This window comes from Heterocephalus glaber, unplaced genomic scaffold, assembly GCF_053883595.1.
Source record: "Heterocephalus glaber isolate CG9 unplaced genomic scaffold, H.glaber_assembly_v1.0 deba00001600, whole genome shotgun sequence".
Taxonomy (NCBI): domain Eukaryota; kingdom Metazoa; phylum Chordata; class Mammalia; order Rodentia; family Bathyergidae; genus Heterocephalus; species Heterocephalus glaber.
The window spans coordinates 38,851,726-38,870,591 of NW_028258372.1; the positions used below are offsets into that span (position 1 = coordinate 38,851,726).

The 18,866-nt window shown below is 49.2% G+C and overlaps 2 protein-coding genes across 21 annotated transcripts in view; one reads left to right on the plus strand and one right to left on the minus strand.

Annotated features, from left to right (window-relative positions):
- The window catches only part of Ppp1r12b (protein phosphatase 1 regulatory subunit 12B), a 230,773-nt gene that overhangs the window by 200,207 nt on the left and 11,700 nt on the right, over positions 1–18,866 (plus strand). For 15 of the 18 annotated variants that reach the window (XM_087193894.1, XM_021242352.2, XM_087193895.1 and 12 more), the window contains one exon: positions 3,983–10,879. Coding sequence is in view for 5 of the 18 variants with exons in the window: in XM_087193895.1 (XP_087050021.1) it covers positions 3,983–4,069 (87 nt within the window). In the remaining 13 variants the exon portion in view is untranslated. Of the gene's footprint in view, positions 1–3,982; positions 10,880–18,866 lie in introns of those variants that run through there. The other 3 variants (XR_015444222.1, XR_015444223.1, XR_015444224.1) reach the window with 3 other exon arrangements.
- The window catches only part of Syt2 (synaptotagmin 2), a 104,946-nt gene continuing 91,298 nt past the window's right edge, over positions 5,219–18,866 (minus strand). For all 3 annotated transcript variants that reach the window (XM_004862218.4, XM_087193901.1, XM_021242359.2), the window contains exon 9: positions 5,219–18,427. In XM_004862218.4, coding sequence (XP_004862275.1) covers positions 18,221–18,427 — 207 coding nt within the window. In that variant the 3' untranslated portion in view covers positions 5,219–18,220. The remainder of the gene's footprint in view (positions 18,428–18,866) is intronic.

Consider the following 18,866-nt stretch of genomic DNA (forward strand, 5'->3'; position numbering starts at 1 on the left):
GCTGAGCTAATATCCTACTGCAGATGCTATCACAGGCAGAAAGAAAATTGAAAGAGAGGTGCTACCATGGCCTGGCAGTGAGCAGCCACTGTTAAGTCCAAAGCTCCTTCTTTAAAATGAGCCTCAAGATTCCTGGAAAAGCCTGGAAGCGGGGGAACTCAGTGGTAAAGGGCATGCTTAGCATGCACAAGGCCCTGGGATCCATCCCCAGCACCAAAAAAATAAATAAATAAATTTTGACTTAGGCCAAAGTAGAGATCCCAAAAGCTGTGCCAGTTATTTTTAGTCTCCCTCTAGGATATGGGGCAAAAACCAGATCTCATCTTCCCAGTGGTTAGTAACCATGATAATATGTAGTTGTCATTTATTAGCGTCTGTGCTGAGTGCTTTAGATGTTTTTTCTCATTGATTCCCTAGAACTATTGTACATATGTTAAAAATATAGTCACAAATTGAGTAACTTGCCCTGGGTCACTGGATTAAGTGGTAGAGTCAAAATTCAACCAACTATGTTGGGTTCCATAGTCCATGTCCTTCCCCAGTATGATTATAAGCGGCCTGCATATTTGGCACAGAGTTTTAGCTCTTTGTTAGGCACATGGCCTAAACCATGCAAAAAGGATCTATTGAGCAACTACAGTGCAGCCCAGAATTGCAGCTGAGGGATGGAGGACAGCACTCTGCCTTCTCAGCACACTTGACTTCCCTGTGAAAAGTTAACTTCCAAAAAACATTTTCCTACCAACAGAGACTGCCACGGTGAAGAATGCCTTTGCCTAGAACATGACCTTCTATAGTAGGGATGGCAGACTTTGGCTTATTTCTATGGCCCATAAGCCATACTAGTAGTCAAAAAGGAAATCAAAAGACTATTTCGTGACACCCGAAAATTATATGGAATTCAAATTGCAGTGTCCAAAAATAAAGTTCTTTATGTATTATCATTGTGCCTGTGGCTGCTTTTTGCTACAGCAGAAGAGCTGAGCACTTACAGCAGAGACTCTGGCCTGCAGGCCCTGCGATAACTATCTGCCCCTTTACAGAAAAGCTTGCTGACCCCTCCCCGAAGGAAAGATAACTAAGCCAAACTGGCAAAGTGACTGAGAGATTTTTGCCCTTTTTTAATAGTCCCCTGGAGAAATCATCTTATTTCAGCATGTAGTTCACACCACTTATCAACAAAGTAGAGGGGAGGACTCACTTTTCATGGAGCTGGAAGCAAAGCAGCTCAGGCAAGACTCAGTGTGAGACCCTTCACTGGTAGCGAGCCTTGCTCTGGTGCCCTCTGACGCTTCCTTCCTCTTGAACACATTCCTGTCATAGACTGTAGGAAGTAATATTTAAGAAAAAGTGTACTCAATTGTACTTGTCCAAGCTGTCTTAACATCAAACTGTGGTAAGCTGGAGATTTAGCAATTAAGAAGCTGAGGTTCAGGGAGTTAAAATGATAAGGCTTTGTTAAACCTTGTATTTGTATGATACTTTCATATATGTTTTTAATCGTTCTTTAACTTCAAGTGAATATCAGGTAACACAGTTCATTTCTCCCTTTCTTTTGAGAATGAAGTTTATGAGGCTTTTTCCTCCTTGATTTCTACAATTCCACTTCTTGACACTCCCTTAAGATGTCAGTCATAACATGTTGCAGCTGTGAAATTGCCTTGTCCAATTTTTTTTCCTAAGGAATAGAGTTCTCAATGTGGAAATCACGAAAGTTCAACCAGTTGTTTGTGCGATTAAAACCGAAACAGAACAATGCAGCAGAGTTCTGAACTACTAAGCAGTGAAATGAAATCCATTGCCATATGTATAGCTTCTTCCCTCCTTTGGAGGCTCATTATAGTAATAAGGCCTTCAAGTCTCACCCAGGCTGCAGGCTCAGTACCGGGTATTAGTGAGGAGATGGAAAGGTGAAATATCATGAGACCACCCTGGGGTGACATTTTCTCAAGTCCTATTGAAATGAGTTTCTGAGTTCTCGATTCTAGTAGGTTGCAGGGGCAGGAGCATGCATGAAAGAGAGGGCCAGCAGAGGTGCTTCAGTTGATTTGGAAGAGGCAGGGTCAAAGAACTGAAACTTTACTTTGATAATGCCGGGATTAGAGTCTTCTTGGCAAAGTGTGCAGGTAATTTGCCTGCCTTCCTGTATTCATGGGAAAACTCATAGTGGCGGTAGGAATATGCAGTATGGCAAAACACAGTAATGAGCGTCAAAACACTTCCACATCTGTGTCCTCCCGTGGACCCCACAGAGTCCCTACTTTTATGAGGGAGTAAGAAGGGTGCTGTTATTATTTTATAGAAAAAAAAATTGGAAATGCAAAGTCGAGGGGTTTGCCTAAAGTAATACAGATTACTAATGATGTGACAGTATCAAGGCTGGAATTTCAGTTTCTAGGCATGAGTTTCAACTCCCACTCCCACCTGCACTGAAAGAGTGACCTTTGGAGTGGGCACACCTGGGTCAGTAGCAGCTGTACCACTTAAATAGCTGGCTGCCTTGGACTAATTCCCTCGTGTAGAATAAAGGACAGCAACTGATGACAGAGCCATGGAGCACTGGTGAAGCTCTGTAGCACAGTGCCTCCCATGTTCCAGATACTCAATAATGTTTTCCTTTCGCTCTCTCGACACAGATTCTTTATATATCCATGATATCCATGGTGTGTGCATACTCACATATACTGTACTTGTATAGTGTAACTTGCATCTTCACTGTAAGATTGAAGAAACAAGGATTATAGTTCTGAAGGCACAGTTAGATCCCCAAGTGGTTAATAGCAGAGCCAAGAGCTAGAACTAAACAGGCAGGCCTCCTAAGACCTGAGCCCAGGCTAGCCTTCTCTCTCTGTGGGCTTTACCTTCCACAGTGGTTCTGGAGGATTAAATGACTGAACGATCAGAGGACATCTACATTGAGCAGATGAGGATGTAGATTTCTGTAGCCTTCATGGTGAAGATGTACTTACCCTGTAATGTAAATCTTGCTACCAGTGAGACCCACACATAAAAGTACCCTTATCAATAGCCCACTAGGATTTTTCAAATGCATAACATGGTACTGGCTCAGAATTCCATGATCAGATGACAAAGACTTGGGTATCCAGGCTGGAGCTGACTTTCTCCTTTGTTGCTCGAGCTGAACAACACTATGTGTAATAGTCCAAGATGGGAGAACTGAGAGAATTGAATCTTCACTTCTTCCCTCCCTCTGTAAGCATCTGTTTTCTGGAATTGTAATACCACCCCCCAAAACTGCTAGGAAGGCCTTTTGGTGTCTTTTGGTAATTACCAATGGAGAATTAAAGGGAGAATTAAATATATGTGTATTGTTCACTGTGTCTTATCGCTCTGTGACCATATCTGTAATGGTGGTGGGGTTTAAGAGTTGAAGGTGGGTATGTATAGTATGAGCAGTGAGAATCTTGGTAGATTCTGTTCACCGAACACACCAGGAGTAAATCATCCTGTGCACATGGCAGAAAAGCTTAGTTCTGCCCCGTAGCCTGCATTCTTGCTTTTCACGGGTTATAAAGTAGTGGCCTCCTTTAACTCTTTTAGGTCTCCCCCTTCCCCTGGCTCCTTTCTGAATTCCTTCCCTATGTCCTAACCAACCTACTTTGGCACTTGCCCCAGTTTCTCTAGATTAGAGGTAAATTCAAGGGCAGGAACAATTAAAAATAGCTACTGACTCAGTAGAATAAAAGGATCTACAGTGTTGAAACATAAAGCCTGCATACAAAGAAATATTACTACTAAATATGCTACTCAAAAGATAAGGGGCTGTGGTCTTCCTAAACATTAACATTACCAACACAATAAATAGACTCAAGGGAATTTCATCCCTAGGACAAAGGGTGGTGACCACTCATTATACACACTGTCTAAGAGGTTCTGCTCCCCTGCCAGCCCAGCCTGGTCAGGGAGGGTGGAGGAGGCAGCCGTCCCTGACTCTAATATACTCTTCCCTCTGTCACTGCAGGTGTTAACAGAACTGAAATCTGACAACCAGAGGCTGAAAGATGAAAATGGTGCCCTCATCAGAGTCATCAGCAAACTGTCCAAATAGTATAGGTTCCACATGAGGAGCAGGGGACAGCATTCTCTGCCCCACTCTTTTCTAGCCATTGCCTTCCAGCCAAAAGAAGTGAATGTTTTGGTGGAAGGACACTTCCTCCTGACCCTCTTCAGTCACCTCCTCTGCACTGTACATTTTCTCTGCACTCTGAATGCCTGGTTCCTCCCACACCCCCATCCTGAGTCTTATGAGTTTTAATTGAAGCATGATTGTGATCATTCAAGCCGTCTGGAGAAGGCCTTGTGGAGCACACCGAGCTCAGCCATGGACCCCAGCTTCTGCTGCTGTGCTGCTTTGTCCATATTGGATTCAGTTCAAACCATAAGGCTTCTGCCCACAGCCTTTACACTGCCCCAGCATCCTCTGATCCAGGTGAGTCTTTTGCTGGCAATGCCAGGATCCTGTCTGGGATGTGAAGAGAAATGCCAGGATAGGGAATTAAGCATCAGACGCTCTGGAGCTCCATTTCTTCAGAGTCCAAGGTGACCGTGACTCTGCTTCAAGGTTCTCTGTCCTTCACCTCTCAGGAACTGACTCGTTTTTATCTTTTCTAACAGGAACCTAGTACCACCCCTGACTAGTCAACCCCTTTTCTTCCTTCATGCCTAGCCCTTTCCCCAGGGCTCACATGGGCCTGACCTCCTTTCCTTTCTACCCTTTTGTTCTCCCACCTCACCTGATTATATAAAAGCTGGAAGAGAGCACCTGGCCTCAGTTGTGCCCAGCCATCATAGAAAATCTGGGGACTAGAAAATCATCACTCTGGTGCCTTGGCGGTAGTGCCGTGAGCCCTGTCCCTGCAAAGCTAGGCCACGGCATAAGTGTCGGCCCACCACTTGCATCTCCCACTTGTCTTCTCCCTGAAAAGTGGTTTTTCACATGAGAAAATCTGGTCTGTGAATACGGCATTCTGCCTTGGCTCCCTTGGACTTTGTTTCCTCTCTACTCTGGCACCTCCTCCTAATGAGAAGTGAAGTCATTGCAGGGAAGTCTGAGAGGCAGGGAGGGCAGCTTGTTGAGAGCTGGGCTAGGGGGTGGAAGCAGGGAGGAAGACGCAGATGGTGAAGTAGAGTATCTGAGGATACGCCAGTGTTAGGGCAAAGACCATCCGCCCACTACGCTCCTGAGAATGGTGGTGAATTGGGTTATTTCTGATGGTTAGATTTAGGGGAGACACATTTGCTTTCTTAGAAACTAACAGGAGAAAATGAAAAAGGTTTAAAGGGATGAGGTACTTCCAACCCATGATGAGAATCATGGAATTTTATTTAGAGTGGCAAGGCTCAGGGGTCACTTGATCCAGTTTTCCAGTTGTGTCAGGTAGCTGTCAAGTGGCTGTGCATACTCAGCGGTTAGGCAACCCTAATAACCAGAGTTTCTCCTAATAAGAACCAAACTTGGCCTGTGAATTCTCCATGTAGGCCACATCTACCCTTTGTAGCTCTTAACGTGACAGCCCTCCTGGTACATGTGGCTGGTGCTCTCCCCTTAATCTTACGTGGAGCTCATGTCTTCCACAGTCCTCACACGGCGTGCTTTCCATGCCCGCCACACTGTCACTTCCTCGCCACCCTGCTGTAGACACAAACAGCACTTTTAAAATACTATGCCTGGGCCTTGAAGAGGTCTCCATGACTCCAATGCACAATTAAACCATTAGTTTTCAATGATGACCCAATATAAATGTGGATTTTTTTTTTTGAAGGAGTGGTATTCCTTGGTTCATTTTGAGGGTGCAGGTCATGTAAGGCCCTGTCATTTTGGGTAAATAATGACAGTACAGAGAATAGTCCATCCCCTTAACACTGCCTACCTCTGTTAGTTTATTTCCTGAAAACAGCAGGGTCATTCTCCATAACTCTGAAACATCCAGGGCTCTGTAAAGAGGTGTCATTCAGGATCCCAGTTCCAGAGTAGGAAGTGTGTCTCATCTGACAGAAACGCGGCTTTAGACCATCCAGATTCTCTCTTCCATTTCTACCCATTTTTCCGGACCTTGGGACTTTATATTATCACAGGGGCACTGTAAGCTCAGTTCTCAGGGTATGCAGAATTAGGGGGAGAAGTTCTGTGTCTTCCACTATAAGCATTCCTTTCATGCTATGTAAAGTCAAAAGGGTATTGGCTAAGTGATTCTTTTGGCATATCTTGGGTATTGGTAAAGAGGAAGTTACTGTCTCTTTCACGAGAAAAGAAAATTGGATAATGAGGAAAACATTTTGAGCCTCTCCCATTCTGTAGACCAGGTAAAGGAGTTACAGAGTCCCTCAGATCCCTTTGTGCCTTTCAAAGTGCAGGTTTTCAAAACTCTCAGATCGGCCTGCCACCCCTGCCGGCGTGTACAGACCTTTCTTGTTAAAGATGCTTCTTGTCAGGAAGTTTTCCTTGTGACAAGAAAATGACAAGCTTTTCAATGTCAGGAATACTGGATTCTATGGCCAAGAACTCAAAGTGTTAAGTATCTTAGGTAATTTCAGTCACTTTCTCTTATGCCATTAATTTTATTAGATAACATTCTGAATTCTGGTCTCTTCAAACTAAACACCATTTCTTTACAACTGTGTTGCCTGGAAGCTCCGCGTGGTAGTGGTTAGAAGCCTCCAGTGGTCAGCTCTTTCTCCAGCACCTACACCCCAATCTCCTGTTCTTGCACTGCTCGGTCTCCACAGTGGCCCCTGACTTCCTGTCCTCCACTGCTGGATTAGGTGCTCATAACACCCTGCAGTTCAAGCTGGGATAACTGCAGGCTGGCCAGCAGTGTGGGCTTGGCTCTGTCGCTTCAGAGCCTTCACAGAAGTATCAGAATAGAGAAGACTGTGCTCACAGCTTCACTCCCTGTTCCCATTGCCATACCTTTGGGAGCAATGCTTGGCCATTCCTGAGATTCTCTGGCTGGGGTTTGCCTTTCAGGGGCTGCCAATCCTTCCACATAGCTCCAGGGAAGGATGATCCAGCCCCATCCCTGACCCTAGGGTGAAGGTTAGGCACAGCGTGGGGGATATGGGGGCCAGCACAGAACCTGGAGCACAGGCGTGCCTTAGCCTGTGGGTTCACTCGGGTCTCTGGGCAGGTCACCAGCATGTTTCCTAGAGCCGCCCTGTCTCCATCCAGCTGTGGGATTTGCCCTGGTTTCTCGCCCACCCCCACCCATGGAGACCGAAATACATTTGTTGCTGAGGTCACAGGTGGGTTTCATATCTGTTTGGAAGATCCCATTCTCCCCGTCCCAAACCAAACATGTGCTTATTGAAGTTTACTCAGAAAGCAAGGAGGCTAAAATGCCACTTCCTAGCCTGTGGGTCCCACCAAAGTATGTGTACTGCTGGCTGCTTCTCCACCAGCAATATTTAATTAAGCCACAGATGAGGGAAGAACAAACTCTCACATCCATGCACTTTGATAGCTCTTTAAATTTCTGTCCCCTCAAAGCCTGCCCAAGCCACAGGCACTGTCTCCTCCAGAGGAACCCGTGGTCTGACGGTGTGGGGACTGGTTAGCATGCGGCCTGACGGAGCGTGGACCACGCACAGTGTCAAAGCTGCTCTGCTTGCAGTTGGCTTTTTACCTTAAGCAGGAGAGCATAAGGTAAGGATGGAGCAGCTAGGGAAGAGGGAAGTTGTGTTCCACCTCACCATGTGAGCCACTGGGCCCACTGGAGCTGTGGGAGCCACCACCGGGGGTGGTGGAACCCCAACATCTATGCCCACACTGCACTTACTTCAGCTCAGTTCTCAATCAGAGGTACTCCCTGCCCCAGTGCAGACCCCACTGTACCTACAGATCTGTCACCATTCTGGTTGTTAAGGCAGGCTTAGACCCCCTCAGGCCCAACAAGTGCAGCAGCCCTGAGGACAGAGTAAGGCACTGAGAGAGAAGCCAGGGAGGGGCCAGCTCTTCCATCAGCCATGTGACCTCGGGCAAGGTGATCTTAATCCCTTCTGGCTTGAAAATCTGTGATTTATTCATTCTTCGGAAGATCAGAACATTTCTTAAAGTTGAAATGATTGAAGCACAGAAATTTCTTTTAACTTGAAAAGTTCAAGAGCAAAAATTGTTTTCTTCCAGATTCAAACTGTGTAACATCAGCATGTCAAGGTTGACCTCTCATCCTTGTTGGAAAGTGAGTTTGATATTGAGGATAATTGAATGGTTTTTGCAATTGCTTTCCCTCCTAATGGTGTGGTAAGAATATTAAAACCTGCAGAGGTGGAAATTGGAGCTTGCGGGGAAAGGGATAGAAAGCAATTTGTTGCCGGCAGCCTTTGAACAAATTGTTTCAGTAGGAAAGAGAGCTGCTGCTTCATAGGTTTCCTCCGCCACCTTTCCTCAGCCTTCTCAGACCAGGACTGCTCTGGCTCTTAACACCCAGACAGCAGGCTGCGTGCACTTCTGCTTACCGCCCGCTGGTTCCTAGCCTCGAACTGTGCCTTGCAACAGCAAGAGAATTTTCCTGAGTAAAAACGTCAGCCTTTAGTTCCATGGAGCTGCTGCTCTGGATTCTGAGCTATCAGAAGTAGGAGGCTGTGCTGCTGTTCAAGGCAGTCTTCTTTATAGCAGGTCCACAGGGGAGATAGCCAAAGCGGTGGCCACTTACAAGCCACAGTCAGTGATTGGCAGCTCCGCCCTCGCAAGCTGCGGTCTGCGTGAGAGCGCAGTGAAAGGGCGGGTCCTGGGCTGGGCCAGCCGCGTTCTGTGCTGCGTCAAAGGCAGCCGTCCCAGGCCTCGGAAGTGGAGCAGGGTGGAGGCTGGAAGTGCTGGCAGGAAAAGGCAAAGCTCGTGCAAATGAGTTCTGTCTCACTAGTGACTGCACCCCTCAGAGATTTTAATCAGCTTCCCTAATGGGTATTGACACCTCAGGAGCCAGAGCCTGTCAGGGACAGCTGTTGATCTCTGGTGTTCTGATTATATCAACTTCACTACAGCCCAGGGACTGCCACTGCCACTGTCACAGCTACTAAGGAATGCGGTGGTCTCAGAGCTGGGGCAACGCGGGCAGAGGACTGGCTAGCCAGCAGCTGAGTGTGAGAAGAGATCATTCCATTGTCCTTGTCAGGTTGGAGTGGGGCGTGGCCTGAACCAACCTGGGGTCTGGAGGCCCTGCCTGCCTGGGAAGAGTCCGTAAGGGTGGGGATGCGGTTCTGGCCTAAACGAGCTGAGGCCCGAGGCTCGCTCTTCCAATCTGTGCGTCCACGTGCGCGGTGCTGGCCTCGGGCTTGCGGGTGAGGCAGGCCGCCATACTCGTGGGCAGAAAGGAGGACTCGGAAGCTCATTTTATCTAAGTGTAGTATTCTATTAATTCCTATCTTTTGCTCTTCTCCCTGCCTTCCAATCCTCCAAAAAGATTTCTGTGCTGTTCTCCTATTCATCTGCTTATCATTTCAGACTATGAATCTGCCAGAGTGATGTTATTTCTCCTCCAAATTTTCCCCTCATGCTTCCAGTAAAATTATACTTGGGTGGCCCTTAAGGTGACATCAGGATGCTTTTATAACCTTCCAAAATAAGCACACTGCTTTCTTTCCCTCTCATCTCCTTCCACATTCTTTACTTCTTGCTTCTCACTTGGACCCTATGGTGCTTTACAGAAAGTTTTCCGTGAATCAGCCAAGACTCCAGGAGGAGTTTGTACTCCAACAGCCACCCCCACCTCTATCCCCAACCCTTCCAGTTTGAAGTTTGAAGCTCCCTGGCTGTGCCAGTGCCCCTGAGACGAGGGGTGACTGACTTGTGGGCCTTGTAGGCTTGAGGTCACTGAGACCATGGGTAGCTGTGTCTGGCTTATGCCGTCTTTATCCTGAGAGATATAACTGGTTCCAGCCTAGGGCAGCAGTGTCTCTTCTCAGCACAAGCTGGATTGGTGCGTGGGTGCATCTGTGATGGCAACTCAGCGCATTCCTGCCTGGCAGGAGCCGTCAGAAGAGGCACACAACTTCGGGGAGCCTCCAGAGAGGCTCTGCTGTGCTCCCAAGACCAGAGCTGGGTGTCAGAGTACAGATCTCGAACAAGGACACAAGGGCCGGCACCAGCTGGACCCACACTGCGTTCTTAGCCCTTGCTGTTCTCCCACTCTCCTGAGACCTCGAACAGATTCCAGCTTGTCCTCGGATACAGAGAGGCCAAGTAAAGAGTCTGGGGGTAAGATGACACCAGGAGGCAGGACAAAAGGGTTCTGGAGGACGCAGCCATCTCATCCGCATCGCTGGAACCCTTAAAAGGCTGGGTTGCCGCCTGGCTGGTACTTCGAGGAGGCCCAGAATTTCCCAGGAGAGAGAAGGTACAGGTTTTGCCCTTGCGTCTCCTGGGAGAAGATAGAGCCTATGCTTAGACTCAGGCTTTGGCTTTCTGGTTTTCCTCCCATTGTTCTTTTTCTTTTCTCCTCCCTTCATTCTTGCCTCTGCCCTGACCTTGATCAAACAGAGGTGAAAACCTCATCAGAGAACCACCCTGGTGTCTCCTCACCTGTCCCATTTTAATGGTAGCTTTCTGTCTCTATCTACCCTTCTCTTCTCACTTTATTCCCAGCACAGTTGAAGCACCAGATGTAACTTTCAGCAGAGTTGTATGGATTTAACCAGTCCATTGTAAATATACCTGGAGTATTGAGGGGGGGAAGCCAGCTCGCTTTGTGAACTGAATGTATTTTTATGCAATTTTGAGTGGCCTTTCAACCCTGAGATGGATGATTTTGTTTTACTGGTAGTTATTAAGTATTCTGTGTTTGAAAGTTTGGGAAAAATATTCACATCTATACGATGCCTGTAAACAGTATTTATAAATGAGTAAAACTGTGTTTTAACTTTGTGCAGTGAGCTCTCTCGAGGACCCCTGTTGGGGCCTCACCCTGCAGCCTCCGGCTGTGTCAGCACCGCCCTTCTACTGAACCATTTTGCTGCCTTTGGTTAGCTGCCATCCTGAGGGCCAGTCGCTGGGAGCACCACGAATTTCCTAAGTGGACCAGGTCAAGGCAAAGCCTGCAGGGAACCATTAAGAAATCAGGGTTTCAAGCCACTGAGATAGGGCTGGCTGGCTGTGGGCAGAGAGCAGGACTCCTGGGCCTGTCTCCTGGCACTAGCAGGCATTCCAGAACCGCTCCCTAAGTCCAGGCTCCAAATGCAACTAACTGAGGGTCCCTGGAGGTTACTGCCAAACTCCAAATGAGGAGCCCAGCCCAGGTAGGAGCTGCAGGGCTGGCAGGGAGGGGTAGGGGCAGCCAGATCTGAGCTCAGGCAGCAAGCCCTGCTGTGTGCCACCAAACGGAAATCCCTGCTCACTGACTTGGAAGCGGTCGGGGAAGAAAGATTCTTTCCCTGCTGTCACCCAGCTGTTTGTGGTCCAAGCAGCACCAGCACACTCACATGATGTCATGGTTGAAGAGTTCAGCACTGTCCTGGGGCCTGAGGGGAGCTGCTGCAGACTAAGCAGTATGTCTGCCACCAGGGCTCCTTGACTGCGAATGTCGTGTCCCCCACTGGACATGGGGAGGTCTGCACAGACACACACTCTGCTCTGCAGCAGTGACAGTCTGTGGGGGAGGGGATGGCACGCACGGCCTCCCTGCAGCAGAGGAGCCCACATTCGCAGCCAGGAGACCCTTCCAGACCCGTGCCCGGAGTCCCACGCCCTTCACACCCCCACCCCCACCCCCAGCACTGCCTGAGGGACTGAAGCAGCAAGATGGGACACTTGTTCACTGGCTCAGGTGGGCCTGTCCCGGCCGTCCCCCTGCCATCCCCCTGCCCCGCGTGCACTGGGCCTGACAGGGAAGCACAAGTCTAGCTGTGGTGGTGCCGGAAGACAACTGTCGCGGGTGGAAACTGACAGAATGGCAGGGGCCTGTCTTCCAAGTGAGGGGACAGGCCGGGGTGGGAAGTGGACAAGGACTGCAGTCCTTTCCTGGTCTTGGGGTAACACTGCCTCACCCTCTTCCCAAACTTTCCCAAACCCTGTCCTTCATCCCTCATGTCTGCCTCATGAGTCCAGGACATTTGGAGTTCTTTGCAATGGAACAATCTAACTTTATAGGGTTCTCACTTTCCAAACTCCCCTACTGTGGTCGTCCCCAAGCCCAGCTCTGTGGAGGGAAGGCAAGGCTGTGGGCCACCCCACCTCCCCAAGGCTCATCCTCAACACCACGCTTCCCTGGGACAGCGGCAGCCACTGCCACGTGGCCTCGTTGGGTGCTGTGTCCCACCACCCACCAGAGCTCCCATCTGGTATTCCTTCCCTGAGGGGGTGCTGGGCCATAGGCCAGGGCCTCAGAAACAGCTCACCACCCTAGTGTACCGTGCTGACCGACCCCCACCCTCACCATGGCCCAGGAAAAACTGGAGACACCCCCCACCCCCAGATTTCTTTCAGCTCATTTCTTTAATAAGGAGACGCAGCTCATTACAAAATAACAATTTGACAAGAGATCAGACAAGAACAACAGAGTCCACATAAGGGGGTGGGGAGCATTGCCAAGCAGGGGGAAGAGGGAGGCCAGGGCTCATCGAGTGTCCTCATGTAGACAGGGAGAGGTCCTGGTGGGGTGACACATTCCCTAGGTGACCCAGATCAGCCTAGGCTATGCTTCGCCCCTAGTTTTGAAGTTTTCTAGCCCCTAGGTTTTCAGAAAGCAGCAGAGTCCTTGGGTGAGCAGGAATCGGGGCAGAGTGGCCAGGCTTCTCTGAGGAACCCCTAAGCCCTGATCGCTTGCTGAGGAGGAGAAACCAGTCCCCCACATTCTGCCCCGCCACCTGACCAGACTCTTCCTCAGCTCTTGCCTCGATTCTTTCTGGAGAACGGGAGGCCCTGCAGTGGGAGCTGATCCCAGCCGCTCTGAATGGTCCCCTCCACTTTCTCCACTCTGACGCAGCACAAGGGGGACATGAGGTTCCTCAGACTGTGTGTGCCCAAGCATGGTGGTTTGTAAATGGCAGAGTCCACCTTGCTGCCTCTGGCTTGTCTAATACACCCACCCTCCTCCTCAACTTCTCTCTGCTGGAGCCTCCTGGGGGCCATGAGGAGCCTAGGCTGCCGGGTAGGGACTGCAGCGCACCATGCTGCCAGAGACCTCGGAAGGCCCCAGTCCCCTCTGCTCACCTCTCCACTGCTTGGCACACCAGGCTGGGACTGCCCTGGGAGATGTGAGAGTCAGAGCCTGGTGTACACCTGCCCGCCACTCAGGGTGGCCCACCCTGCTCTGGGGCGTGCTCCGTCAGACCCAGGGTGCAGTGTGGGGGAAGAGCCTAACCCACCGTGTTCCCCAAGGTTTTCCCCACGAGTTCCTCCTCCGTTACCATCCGTGGGCCTTGACACCCACAGTGAGTAAATGCTAAAGTAAGGAGGGCTGGTTCTGTCAACCCCAGGGGTAAATGGGAAGCTGACCACAGACTAAGCCACTGACTAGCTGCTCCTGAAAACCCTGGTCACCTCTACAGAGCCCCCAAGTATTGTCCAAAACTGGCATCCCCACCACTCCCTGTCCACACCCAGGGTGGAGATGGAGTTGAATCATCAGACTTAGGCCAAGAAAGCCAGCCAGGGTCATCTCCTGACACCCTACCAGAAGCCCTGGACACCATCTGTCCTCATGGCACCGTGCTAAGGGAGCAAAAGAGGGTGACACCAGGTGAGCCCTTCACAGGTGTTCTGTGGGGAGCCAGTCGGAGGGACGTGGGTGCTCCTGGGAGGAGCCAAGGGCAGTCTCCAGCAGGAGGCCCCCTTTATGGCTTTTCAGTTAATTCAGACAGTGGGAAGAAGGGAGCCACACCACACATACACAGGACACAGGAGCAACAGGACAGACAGCAGACTGGACACAGTGCGCGGTGCCCCTGCACACCCATGTGCGACAGATGGCCCTCCAGGGACACAGTGTCCTCCTCTCGCATCTCCCAACAGAACTGGCCTCTGGGCCAGAAACTCTTCTGTCCCCTGATGGCTCCCATTGCAAGATTCCCAGTGAGGGGAAGCAGAGGTCAGACTGGAGACAAAGACGCCACACAACATAAATTGAAGAAACAGGCTCAACCAGTTCTGTAAAATGGGTTTGGGGTTGCAAAATCAAGGGAACTCCCAGCATTGCCATGCGGCTATTTACAGAAAGTTATAGACATGCATCTTGATTAAACAAGATTTCTGTTCATATGTGTATAGATAACTATCTTTTATATATAACTAAACGCTCATGGAAGGGGTCAGGTGAGGCTTAAATGGCTTCAGAAGGTTCTTGTTTTGTTGTCACTTAAAAAATAAAAGTATATTCATGTATCTTCAAGTCACAGTGTCCCCTTCTCAGTACTGCAGTTTGAAAACAGGTTAAGTCAAATCCATGGTGACCAGTCGCTGGCCCCCCTGGCCAAGAGGGACTGGGGAGCTGTGGTCAGAGGGTAGGGTTGCCAGACACAATGCAGATGGCCACTTACATTTGAATTTCAGATAAACGAATCATTTTTTAGTACACTATGTCTCAAATATTGCCTAGGACATACTTACTTAAAAGTGGTTGTTTATCCGAAATTCAGATTTAACTGAGCATCTTCCATTTTTATTTGCCAAATCTGGCAATCACATCATAGGGCTCTGGACCACCAGGATCAGGATTTGGGACTCCTCCCCAGCTGCCACCACCTGTGGCTCTGAAAGAGGGCCCAACCATCCTGAGGTGGGAAGGAAGGAGACAGAACAGAGAAGGGGTAGAGCAGAGGATGTGAGGGCATCTCCTGGCTCAATCTTCTACCTTTGAGAGGGAGGGAGACCAGCAAGGACAGGCTCTGTTAAGGTCGGCTAAGACCCAGGACATGGAAGCCTCAAGAATTAGCCTAGAACATTAAAGAAGGAACCTCTCCCACCCCAGCCCAGAAGAGGGTGCTCCCACTGCTATCACCCATCTCCTGCATGGGGACAGGTTTACAAAAGAGCTAGTTTTACCTGCAGGAGACCTGCAGCGACCCTTCTCTCTCACTGAAGCCTTGGGCCACCAAAATCATCCAACACTGCTTCTTCAGAGACACGCTACATATGGGAAGAGAAAAGTCCAGGATCTGAGACTGTGGCCTAGTCCTCCACTGTCCCATCCTCCAGCCAGGAGGCTCCAGGAAAGTTGTTTCTCATCATGCCAAATACCTCCGCACTCTCTGGGACTGCCCAGCCTTCCCCGGACTTAGGCTTCTGTTTCCAAAATCTAAAAATCTGCCCACAGCTCTGGCAGTTAACATCCTTTCTGGAATGATTATCCAGGGAGAAAACAAAACTTTTAGGCCTCACTTGCAGTTTCTGGGTGGGGTTAGGTTTGGGTTTTCATGGTCTCAGCCCCTCTGTAAAAAATCTTCTCTCTACTAAGTACTTTCCTCTCTCTGGAACAGACTTAGGGATGAAAACTCACAGCCCAGAGGCATCCAGACACCCCAGTTCTTTCCTAATTAGCGCTGACACCCAGGGCCCTAACATGGCACAAGTAAACCTGTAAACCTGCACAGCAGTGAGGGTTTGGAATGACGCTCTGTGATTTGGATTACGTCAGCCCTCAGGTGTAGTAACCTTACAAGCATCACCATGTTCCCCGCAGCCTGTGGAGCCAGACAGATGCCATCTGCTCAGAACCAACCAGGACTTGGGGAAGGAACTGCTCCTAGCACCCAGATAGCGCCACACTGGTGCCAAGTAACCTGTCCCTGCCCCCTTAGGCTGCCTGCTAGAGGTGGGCTCGGAGTGACAAAACCAAGCTCCTGTCTCCAGGCAAGGGACACTCAAACCACCAGAGGTGCCTACCATTTCCTTCCCTTCTCTAGCAAGAGAGTGGCAGGTCCTGGGCTTCAGAAGGAGTGAATGAGGTTCATGGGCAAAGAAGAATCCCTGGTGGTAGAACGTGAATTGTAAAAGGGTAAAATAATAAAGGGAGATTGACAGGAAGTTTCCATGAATGAGGTTTGTGAAAGGTGGGTGAGGGGGACCCTGAGAGAGCACCAAAATCCACAGCCCTGGGGATGAGAGAAGAGTCCAGTGACATCCGATGTCCATGCTTGGATTGTTGGCGTTCCACTGCCACCCAGATTCTGAAGGCACTCTGTTGTCCTACAAGTGTCTACCATGACCACAACTCTGGTCCCAAGGACCAGAGCTTGTATCTGTATTGCAGTCCTGCCTTCCTAGTAGGCATGTACACATGGGGTGTATAAAATACATGACTTCTCATGTAGCACTAGCAGGAAGAAGGATCAGTCTCTGAGAGGCCAGCCAAGACCTGCTTTCCAGTCTCTTTCTGGTGGAAGTGTTCCCTCGCTCTTACTTCAACAACAACAACAACAAAAGCAAAGCAAAACCAAATTCCCTCACTTCTTTAATAAAATTAAGACACTCTCTGGGACCTCAAAGCCTGATTCTCTCCACCTCAAAGCCTGATTCTCTCCAACACCATCATTCTATCTTAGGTGCCTACAGGAAGGTAAAGTGGTCCAGATTGGGAAGGACAGGAAATGCTGCCATTTTTGCTGAGAATGTGATTCCCAGGCTTCTTGGGAAGCTGTGAGTTTTCTGTGGTAAGGAAATGGCAAGGATCTGAGGGCTTCAGAGACAGCAGAAGCCAAGGGAAGGGAGACAAAGAGGGTTGGCTTCTGGCCATTATGGGGACATGTCTCTCTTGTCTGGGCTAAAGGTTTGAAAGGGGACTCAGTGCAAACTTGACTAACATATATATGGCTTTTTAAAAATCAGTGCTGGGGACAAGAGGTGAATGGGGGAATGGGATAACAGGACATGGGGTAGAAACCCTGGCAGGTTTCCTCCAACACCCATTACAAATGAATGCCTTTCGTCTTAACATTCATAGAGAAGTACTCTAATGAATTTGAGGCTGGGGCCTCCTTGAGCCACTCCAGCTACTCATAAGCCCTCTGGTATGGAGGGCAGAGGGTCCAGAGAGCAAGGAATGGGAGTTGGGGGAATCCCAATGCTCCCATCCCAGAAACTCTCCACCATCAGTCCATCATTCTCCCGTCTTTACCACCCCCTTCTTACCTGGACACCAAGGACATTTAAGCCTTCCTCTTCCAGTTCTCTGGCTCTATACAGATAACATGTCTTCAGACAAGTTGCTCCACTTAAAAGAGAAATTGAAGCAAAAGCATGATGGAGAAAAATGCAAATGAATTGCATTGCTTATATTCTGGAGAGGGAGAGAGTGTTTGTGTTTCCCAATGGATGGGGCAAAGATGCAGCAGTTTTCATTTTGGTCTTTCTGGATAAAGAAGCTTCTGTTTCTTCATAGTTTGATATTCATTGTCAATAAGAGTGAGATCCTGGGACTGACAGTCCCTGTTAGAGTCTGACCAATCTAATGAATACTTCATTTCCACGAATGTCCCAGAAACCCCACTTCTGGAGAAGCCGTGATTGACAGGAGGAAGTCTATGATGGCATCAGGGGTTTGGTCCTAGTTGACACATCCAGTCCCCCCATCCTGCTGCCTCCCAAAGAGCCATCTACAAGGAATGTAGGAGCTTCTGGCATCTGACCACAATTTTGAGCCTTCTCCACAAGCTGATAGGTCTCCACCAACAGTGGACTTTCTTCATTTCAGGGTCCCTGAAGAACTCTTTCTTCCCACACAGCTTCACTGTACAGGCTCATCCCAGGATTGAAGAGAGACACTCAAAGACAGACAGACAGACAGAGACACAGAGACACACACACACACACACACACACACACACACACACACCCCAACACCCCAACCCACCCACCATTGGCCACTGTGTTGCCTTTGCTGTCAGGAAACAGGATGTGTCACCATTTTGTTGGTCCAGAATGTGCAAGAAACAGGAAGTGCTGCAACTTCCTGCCAGTAGTGCCTCACTCAGGGTGAAACTTAAGTGAAGCACTGAAAGAGTGAGAGGGAACCATGACAGGGCATGCAGCAAGGGCAGTTCCTAGGATGATGAACAGAGCCAGGCTTCTCTTTCACCTCTTAGGGGACTCTCCTCACACAGTCATCAAAGGGAAAGTTGGTCTTTAAAAAGAGAAGAAAGAAAAACAAGTATACAACTACAAACAAAAAAGCAAAACAAAACCAAAAAACCTCTAAGGTCGCATAACTGAGGTATTGATAGCTCTGGATCTTGTCAGTGTCCGTGAAGGGCGCTGGGTCCCAGCTGCTGCCGCCTACTTGTTCTTCCCCAGAAGTGCGTCCACCTCCTCCTCAGGCTTGAGCGAGTGCCACTGGGCAATGGGCCTCCGGGGGTTGGCCAGCATGTCGGACCAGTGCCGCAGCTCTGTGCCTGTGGCATTGCTGCCCACAAAGATCTTGCCGATGGCTTCATTCTTACCCAGCTTGTCATAGTCCAGCACAGTGACCACCACCTGGACTTTCTGCAAGGAAAACAGGAGGGAGGGAGTTGGAAGGTAAAGATACAGGATTCCGTCACCAAATCTCTCCCCTTCAGCAACCTATACTTGAAATGATTGGGAAGGAAAGGCTTCCCAGGACCCCTTGCTTCTATCTCTGGCTCCAGCTAGGACTGAATGTATATAGAGGCAAAGCCACACCCTTTGGGGATGACTTGTGTTTCCACCAACAGGCATTTACGGAGCATGTGCAATGTTAAGCACTGGCTGTGTTAACCACCTGTTAGGAGGCAGTGAAAAGATGAATTTTTAGGGCCGGGGATTTAGCTCAGTGGTTTCACCACCTGCTGCACAAGCGCAAGGACCCGAGTTCGATCCCTGATACCAAAAAAAAAAAAAAAAGATGAATTTTTACCTCTGTGAGACCAGCAGACACACAATCACAAACTTCCAACACAAAGTG